This window comes from Centruroides sculpturatus, unplaced genomic scaffold, assembly GCF_000671375.1.
Source record: "Centruroides sculpturatus isolate CEXI.00-Female unplaced genomic scaffold, Cexi_2.0 scaffold315, whole genome shotgun sequence".
Classification (NCBI taxonomy): domain Eukaryota; kingdom Metazoa; phylum Arthropoda; class Arachnida; order Scorpiones; family Buthidae; genus Centruroides; species Centruroides sculpturatus.
The window spans coordinates 370,262-380,030 of NW_019384544.1; the positions used below are offsets into that span (position 1 = coordinate 370,262).

The 9,769-nt window shown below is 29.9% G+C and overlaps 1 protein-coding gene across 1 annotated transcript in view; it reads right to left on the minus strand.

Annotated features, from left to right (window-relative positions):
* Window positions 1-9,769, minus strand: part of LOC111623457 (gamma-tubulin complex component 6-like) — a 73,229-nt gene that overhangs the window by 38,000 nt on the left and 25,460 nt on the right. The window contains exons 8-12 of the mRNA XM_023366041.1: window positions 8,776-8,924; window positions 8,499-8,706; window positions 7,230-7,389; window positions 3,633-3,771; window positions 3,493-3,559 (exon numbers count right to left, since the gene is read on the minus strand). Coding sequence (XP_023221809.1) covers window positions 3,493-3,559; window positions 3,633-3,771; window positions 7,230-7,389; window positions 8,499-8,706; window positions 8,776-8,924 — 723 coding nt within the window. The remainder of the gene's footprint in view (window positions 1-3,492; window positions 3,560-3,632; window positions 3,772-7,229; window positions 7,390-8,498; window positions 8,707-8,775; window positions 8,925-9,769) is intronic.

The following is a 9,769-nucleotide window of genomic DNA, read 5'->3' on the forward strand; positions in this document are numbered from 1 at the left end:
TTTCCATTCTTTCTTTCATTAAATTCTGCCATCTTAACTTCAGGGCTTGAAGTTAGATGGATCTGGAATTTTTGAGAATATTGATGCTCCTAACAAGGCTTCTTCGTCCTCTTTTCATTTTCCTGCTTCCTTTCGCTTCATAATTCTTTCCTTATAAAGCTTGTGCTGATTATGTAGATTCTTGGCTGACAGCAGAACCTTCCTGTGAGAACTTTCCAGGTTTCCATTGAGTCTGTCCGTAAAGGATAAAGTGGTTCTTAATCCATTAATGCTTTTTATACTGAGGCTTACTTTGTCTGGGCAAAATATCCTTTTGTCATTGCTAAATCCTCTTTCGACATCTGCACTGTAAGGAGTTAAACACATATTTTTATCAGCCTGCAGTGTTCATTATGTTGAACACTTAAACCCAGTAATGGTCAATAGTGTATAGTGTATAGTTTAGTAGTACCTTGTAATCGGCAATTGCTTCAGGTTTAAGGAACCTTCATGTAAAGTTAAGAATTAGAGATGATATTTCATCATATAAAATATGAATAAGGGAGTTCTTGCTCTTGTATTAACTTTGTCATTCTAGTAAACTTTTTCATTACAAATGTAGGAATAGTGATAGAAATAGAAATAATAATAATATTCCAGCATTCATAACCATCTTCAAATTATGGATAAAACAATAATGTTCTAGAGCAATGTTTCTCAACGGAGGGCGATATTACCCCCATATGGGCGTTTTTCCCATGTTGAGGGGGCGATTAGTAACAATTTATATTTTATATTGGGGGCAAAAAACAATTTTCTGGGCGATATAGTAAAACATTATATTAAGAATAATTAGATATTTTATTCGTTATATCGTACAATAATTAAACAAATAACATTATACTAGTCACTAGTCTACTCAATGCAGTACGAATTTGGCGTTAGCCTTGGCCCTCGGCATCGGAATTTTGAAGTGAAGGGGGCGATACTATGTTGAAGGGGGCGACGATTCGTTAGAGGTTGAGAAACACTGTTCTAGATTCTGTAACTGTTTTTAGTCCTCTTCATGCCTTCTCCAACTATTGTCCCCTTACTTGTCTTCCTCTCTCGTTCTCCCCGTCTCCTATGCAACCCCTCATTTATTTTCTTAACAGTTTAGGAATTTTACTCATCTAACCCCCACACAAATCACAGAAAGCTCATCTCTACTTCTAACAGTTCATTTTGTAGGATTATATTATCCATATCTTTCTATTTCTTATGTAGCTTAAACAAAAATTGAACAATCATACACTCAGGGAGACAGCATAAATAGTTAATGAAAGGATGAATGAGTTATTTATCCAAATTCATCATGCTGATATTTTACTTGTCCTAATTGCTAAATAATTTAGATATTTTAATTTATTGAGCATAGATTTTTATGGCCAAGCATTTCAGAAGTAAATAGTAAATTTTCTAAAAGCTATTAGTGAAAACACTCCTGTAACATATGACATTCAACTAATCCAACAGAAAGAGTTAAATGTCTTGAATATTATGGGTAATAATGCAACTGTTTTATATAATGCAAATATCTTTTACTAATTACATTGTTAAAATATCTGGCTTAAGTTTAATGAAAATTCGAAAATAAAATATCAGATTATATATTTTCTGACCAATAATTTAACAAATAACGATAAAATATTTTGTTGTTAAATTCACCTATCAACATTAATATTGCCATGTGCTTTAAAATTTTCAATAAGCAAAAAACTAAGTGAACCATGGCTGCTGAACTGATTTATTACAGTTAAACTAAATCGCACTGTAAAATACTGTACAATCTATAGAATCAAGCAATAACCAACATATATGATCTGTAGTACAATGGTAAAAATGCATGAAATGAAAATAGTATTTTATAATATAGAATTATGAATAATAAGTATCATAATATAACACTATATAGAGTCTACATTTCAATATCCAATTTAGCTAAATATCTGTTTTCATTAATCTCATGTTTGTGAAATCCGAATAGCCCTGGGTCTAAATGATAATTTAAAATTAAAGCTTAAATTTTGTAGAAAAATATTCTTTCGTTTTGGTGAGAAAATAATGGTTTTCTACCGTGGGAAAGCAGCTAACAGAGCCACTTCCTTTGACGGTAGAAGAAGCATCCTTTGTTTTTCCCTTATCTGTTACAAAATCTCACCACCATGAGAACTGACGACCTCTCATTTATTCCCCTTTTCATCCGTTCATGTGGGTGAAGAACAGTATGTTGATTGGTCGCTGATTAAGAGATATAGTCGAAATTTAGCAGAATTCAAGGAGTTTGTCAATAGATCCCAGATGAGGAAGACGAAATCCATACAAGCTCTAGAAGACCAACGCCCATAGTCGTATCCTATCGAGTTAATATGGAGTTAGAAACATAGAAGATAAATTTTAACATTGCGCCTATCAAGCCCTCCCCTTTGATAGAAGTTGAGAACTTAGAAATGAAGTATATTCGACGAAAGGAAGATAAAGTCAACTAAGACAGGTTGTATGTTTATTAATGAATGCTGAGCTCTCTCTCTCAACATTGTATAAGTTAAGTGAGGCCGTTACTCTCTCGGCACGTCTAATTGGATTTATTTGCTGTAGACCTTCGTTTATCTCTGAATATCTAACCATTATTTTTCTTTTGTATAATCAAGTTTATTTTTAGTTATTAAATTTTCTTTATTTTTGTTAAAGAAATGTCTCGTGTTGACTCTCTGAATCAAATCTACGGCATAATCACACACGTGTTTATCCGCGTAACGAGAAGTAGATAAACTGGTGTCAATCCTGACGTAGATCTGAATCTCGCGATTTGGATCGATTACAAAAGCCCTCCTGGTCAAAATCTTGACATAGGATCAGATCAAAAGATCCAAAACTAAGAGAACAGATTTCACTTAATCTACGGCATAATCACACACGTGTTTATCCGCGTAACGAGAAGTAGATAAACTGGTGTCAATCCTGACGTAGATCTGAATCTCGCGATTTGGATCGATTACAAAAGCCCTCCTGGTCAAAATCTTGACATAGGATCAGATCAAAAGATCCAAAACTAAGAGAACAGATTTCACTTAATCTACGGCATAATCACACACGTGTTTATCCGCGTAACGAGAAGTAGATAAACTGGTGTCAATCCTGACGTAGATCTGAATCTCGCGATTTGGATTGATTACAAAAGCCCTCCTGGTCAAAATCTTGACATAGGATCGGATCAAAAGATCCAAAACTAAGAGAACAGATTTCACTTAATCTGCGCCGAATAAGTGGTACCAACATCCTAATAGATAGATTGTACCCCCGGCTGATCTCACATGTTTTTCACGTTTTCACACCTGCTAACAGTAATGTGTTTTACATTCATGTGTTCGAACAAATAAATATACATCAAGTGCATTCTACTTGTAAAATCTTATTAAAAATACATTTTATGAACCAAAATAAATATCTTAAAATTAAAATTTTTTAACTAACCTGAGGAAAAAAGATTTGTGAATTAACATTAGATGAGCTTGAACATTTGCACAGTTTTGCAATATAGCTGAAATACAGTTTGAAATTTATAAAAATTATCAAAAAAATTACATTAGTATAAATTTATATAATCTTTGTACCTTAACTGTCTGAAGAGTTTTCCAAAAGTTTGATCTAATTGTAATACAGTAAAGTCATATTGTGATAAATAAAGTACCATAGCTTGATAATAATGAAGATATTGTTGTAATCCTCCTTTAAAAGCCTGCATTACTAAACCTACAAAACAAAATACCTAATTCATTATACACATAACATTTTACTATTGTATTGATTTCTTAATTATTTTTTCCTGCATTAACTTTTATTCATTCTGAACAAGAATAAATTCCTTTATATAAAAATTTAAAATAATTTATTTTTTTAAATACTGTGCAATAAAACAATATTTATTTATATATTTATTATATATAAACAAAATAAATAAATATAGATATGTAGAAGTACTTTAAAGATAATATGTTTGTAAATATAATTTACAACAAAACACTTGTATATAGTGGTAACAAAAACTATACAAACAACAAACAATAAAAATGTATGAAATAGCTATAATAATGTGCATAGACAAAATACTATTTACAACAAAATATGTTAAACTGCTTTAAGCATATTAGTGAGTTATAAAAAAGTCAAGGATTACATCCAAATTTGGTCTATGATCCAACATCCCTAGTAAATTCACATCACTCCCAAAATGCTGCATATGAACATTATTGAACTCATAGCATTCTATCAATAGTTGTTTAATGCTCAAAGCACAGTCACATACCTTGACACTGATTTAAGATATATGGAACCTAAATCAATGACTAATATATATTTTAAGAATAGTTAAAATCAGTTTGGTTTGTGATTTGGTAACCACAGAACAGCCACGTTATTATTTGCAATTCATTTACTCCATCAGAAATGACTAAATTGCAAATGGTGGCTTATGGCCATTTCAAATTGGTTTTTAACCATTCTTAAATATGTCAGTCAACTAAGATTTGAGCCACCTTGTATTTATCACTAATTATAAATATTTAAAATCAATATTAGAAATATTTAGTAAATAACATATTGACAGTTGTAAACAGAATTTCAAAATGACAAAGATTTTAAAATATATAATTATGATCTGCAGTTTACAGCATGAAATCAACACAGAAATATTGCAAATGATAGTAATGTAAAAATATCATTGAAATACTTATAATTTTAATAATATAATAAAGACACAAAACTCCATTCTTTTAAAAAATGAATAAACAAGCCAATATATAAACTGTATTTAAAACTATTGTTTTAATAATTTTGTTGAATTAATCAATGCATCTTTAATAGTGGGCAAAGTTGAAGGAATGCTAATGTTTTCGATCCATCGATGGGCTATCTTTGTGTTGTATACGGATGGACAAAAGTGAAGTGCCAGCTCTAGTTAGGAAGAAAAATGGGATAGAGAAAATAATCTAGAGAAGATGTACTATGAAATCAGCAGCTGAAAAAAACTGAGAAGAGATTGTCAGGCAGGAAAGAGGAACTACCTTGTTCCTGCTGTTTGAACAGACAGCAGGAACAAGGTAGTTCCTATAAATTTTACACTTCTACAATGTTGGCATAAGAGGAAAGAGACACTTCCAAAGAGTATGACCTTGTATCAATGTACAGCACTTCAGTACTGAGTTGTGCAAAAAAAGACAAAACTGCAGCATAGCCTTCTCTTTTAATATTGTCTTTATATAAGATAATATGTATTGTGTTCAAAAATTCCATTAAACTCTATATTGCACATATTTCCAATATTATAAATATATTGCTTATTTACAGAAATCAAAAACTTTTCATTTCAGAATTATTTTAAGCTTTCTTCAAGTCATCCTCAATTATTGCAAATTAGAGCAGGTGGTACTGAGTTTAATAGAATTTTTAAAAACACAACAACACACATTATCTAACTAGGCTGCAATTTGAAAAAATTGTACACCTATAAATTCCTACAGTCTGTCCACTGTCTTTCCTTAATCTCAAGAACAGAGTTAGATAGAAGAAAGATGAGAGCAGATATAGAAAACTTGGAAGCAAAAGGTCCCTATTAACTATACATGAACTTCTGATGCAAACCAGAAATCATGTTATTTCAATTCAAAAATTTTTCCCTGAAAGATATTAGATAGACAACTGGCACGACTATATTGTTAAAGAAAAAGTATGATGTACAGGGGCAAGCAACTACTAATTTGAGGTGGAGAGCATATATTTTAAATTAAAAAATATGATTAAAAATTGCAGCAAAGCATTGCAACAATGTCACAATAAATAATTGCTCATTCAATATATGTCTATTTAAACAATTATTAGATTGGATATTGTAACTATTATATACAGACTAATCACACACCACAAAAATCTTTATTAACTACTTCAAATCCTGGTATATATTTTGGCCTTTACAGTGGCTTCATTAGCCAATCTGTGATTTTTCTTAACAACTTAAGGACAATGTATATCTAGCTAATATATTTCCTAAAAAAAGAAAAACTTTCTCTCCAGTTTATCAACACTTTTCTGCAAAAATTGTAAGAATGCAGTCTGGGAATGGAGAAGAGCAAATTTCGAGTGAACCAGCAGAACAAATGAACTTTTATATATTAAAACTAAAAAAGAAATTAATGTTCAGGAAGGTGTTCATCTTTTGCTTAAACTATTATTTCAGGCAGATACATTCCTCTTTCTATGGATAATTAATGTAAAACACTATTTCTTGAAAGTGACATTAGTTAAGTGTTCACTAATGCAATTAATACATTTGTTCAGCTTGGTCAGAAAAAAAAACTTACTGCAACATCTCTTGGAATCTCCTAAGTGCATTCACAAATTCAATCTTTTCAATCATTGATACTGGCCAAATATTGCTTATAAACTTTTTATTTCATATATCAGCCCAGAAATGAAAGTTCTGTTTGTTCACAAATCCAGACATATGGAAGTGGGCTTCATCTGACATCAGTAACCTATTTACAGTGTATTCACAATTCTCAGTAACTACAAAAGCTCACAAAACTAAAGTCGCAGTCTTTTATCCCATTCACTAAGCTCTGGGCAACTTGGATCTTGTACAGACGGTAATGAAGATTGTGCAAATGCCATCTGCCATACCAAGTACAACAGCTTGCCTGTGAGCTGCCTGTGCAAAACTATGCCAAATAACATTTTTCATGATGTACTTACTGAACAGAGACATCATGAAAACTTGCTATCTTTTATACTTTTTTCTTGATGCCATTTTGACAACCAGAGTAACAGAGAGTACAACTAGGGTGATCATGTTGCCCAAACTGGAGTCAAAAACTGCACTGTGTAGCTGTAATAAGACTCTGTCTTATAATGTCTTTGTAAACATCTCAACTGCCACAATGTATTGTTACACTGACCAACAGTCCATCTCAACTGAATTCAAAAGCACAGTGAAAGTAATAGTGGCTAGCATTATAGCTACACCTTTGAATTATAGCTCTTAGGTAACTTGAGAATTAAATTTTAAAAACTTACTGCATCCTGTATAAGTAACAAGAATACTTGGCACATACTTAGCATTACAACAATGTTTGAAAATTGTTCAACAGATGCAGAATTTCATTCATTTATAGCATAATTATATATTACATAAACACAAGAGAGTTCAAGAGAGTTACCTTTATTGTAGCATACATTTGAACTAATTTCAGTTGCAAATTTTTCTAATCGACAGTACTCGGTACCACTATCAACAAATCTTTCTAAAAGTTTAGCAGTACAACCTGGAGTCAAACCAGCTAAATGGATCCCAGCTTTAACAGTAAACATCATTTGTTCCTATAAAATAAAGATTAGCATTTATTATGAGAAAGTAGTTTGATACCATAAAAATAATTGAGTTCTTCAGAGTTTAGCATAAAGTTGCTATTGAAATATATAATTAAGTTTCTTTGTTACATTTATTTTTTTTTCATTATATTTAAATAATATTTAATCTTGAAATGTAGGTATTGTTTTAGCTTCTTATTAACAGAAATAACTTAGTAAATACAAAATATTAAAAAAGTTTGAATAAATGAAAAGAATGTGACCATTCAAAGTTATTTCTTTATATTTTCAGAACATTTACAACAAGACCATTTAATTTTCTGTACAGCTTTATAATTTCAGTGAAACATTGATACATATTCATTAAATTTTATAAGCATACAGAACAGTAATTAATTTGAACATTATTTATGTAATATTGAGTGAGAGTAAAATGTAACAACTGAGTGAGATACTGTGATAGTGTTCATCTTATAAACATTTCTTCTGTAAGAATTACCTAATTTAAACTGAATGATTATCAACTAGTTTATATAAAAGTACTTAGCTAAATATGACTGTAATGTATCAATGACCTACACAATCGTGTTGTGTTCAAAGAGGTTCAGTAAAGGCTTATAAAAGTGACTATTAACTAAAGATATAAAAAAATTTCAGTGAGTGTTATTTACCAGTTATATTACATAAGAAACCCAATTGAGATTTAATGAAAATAATTTTTTCTCTCAGAATATGTGCAAATTTTTATTAAATAAACTTTCTTTAATTTTAATTTATCTGCATAAAATAAGATGAAAGAATTGTTATATTGATGTCTGTTTATGCATTTGTAGAATGTATCCTTCATTTTTTAATATATTTCTATATTTATTTGGTCTTAATAAATATAGAATTATACTTTCTAATAACTATTACTTTTTAATATTCAGTATTATAGTTTTAGCTTACTAAAACTAAATCTAAAACTTGATTTTAGTCATTCAAATGAAGTTTTAGTATTAAAACCAAAAACTACACATTATACATATAGTAAATAAAATTGTGTATTCTAATTACATCCTTTAGTAATAATTTGCCAAGTTATTAAAACTGATATAAATGAAATTAAATAGCATTACCTTCATGTAAAGAAATGTTTTTGATGGAACCCCAATTAACAAGTAAAAAACATCTCTGATTAAAGATTTGTGTGTCACTGTGATAGTGGGAACAACTGAAAAAGTAGGATCCATTAGATATAATTCATAAAGATGAACTTGGTGAATCATTTCAGTTGCCCTTGGTCCTGCTTCAGTAATAAATGCTTTTTCTTTCATAATATTTGAACTATAAAAAATGTAGTTAAATAATTAATCTAAAAAATATCATGTATTATAAAAATCAAACTAAATATACCATCCAACAGTTTCCCAAGAGAAATAATCTCTCTGATCCGACTTAAGAGCAATCTCCCAGATATCATTGTAACAAGATAATCCAGAGTGAAAACTTAAGGGTGAATCTGTTTCATTAAATCCTTCATCTTCTGATAATATATTTAATTTCTAAATAAAAAAGTATAATAAAAAATTAAAATATATAATTTATATTTATGAACTACAAAAATTGTTAATTTATAATTTATTCAATCTTAAGTTAGGAATGATTTTCTACTTCTACTAAATAATAAATTTTTGGAAATAAAACTGATAAAATACACTTATTGACAAAAAAGTCCTATTATTGCAAAAAAACCGCAACTAATCTCAAACAGATATGTAAATGCTTACAGTTATGGTTCAATTGCAAGCTAGATAATGCCATTGGTGCCCTAAAATTACTACTCCAGTTTCTTATAAAGAGGTTTGTGGAGGCTCAGTATTAAAAATTTTTCATGTATTTGTTGTTTGAAGATCTTCAAATGCCAGGCATGCGTGTATAATGTATTAGTTTAGTTTAGTTTGTATTAGTATGTAATGTAGTAGTAATGTATCAGTTAAGTTAGTTCTATTGCAAAACAAGCCCCAGAGACTAAAGTCTACATCTGGGTCTGTAAGAGGGGTGGATCTGACCTCTCTGTGACAAACCAAGATTTAAAAAAAAAATGTACACGGGGATTAATCAACAACAATGTAAAAGTTGACAGATTATTTAATAAAAAAAACAAGGATATTATAATGCTTATAAATACAAAAAAGTTCTTAAATATCACAATGTGCTAGCAAAAAATTAAACAATATATTAATCTTCAAAACTTCTGTGATTAATACAATCAATAATACAAAACCAGCAAATAGCAAAAATTAATATATATGTTTAACACAAGCAATTTTACACTTAGTCCTTGATTACCTTTTCTAATCTAGCAGTGCTAAACCTTTCCTCAACATCACACTTCCCATCTGACTAT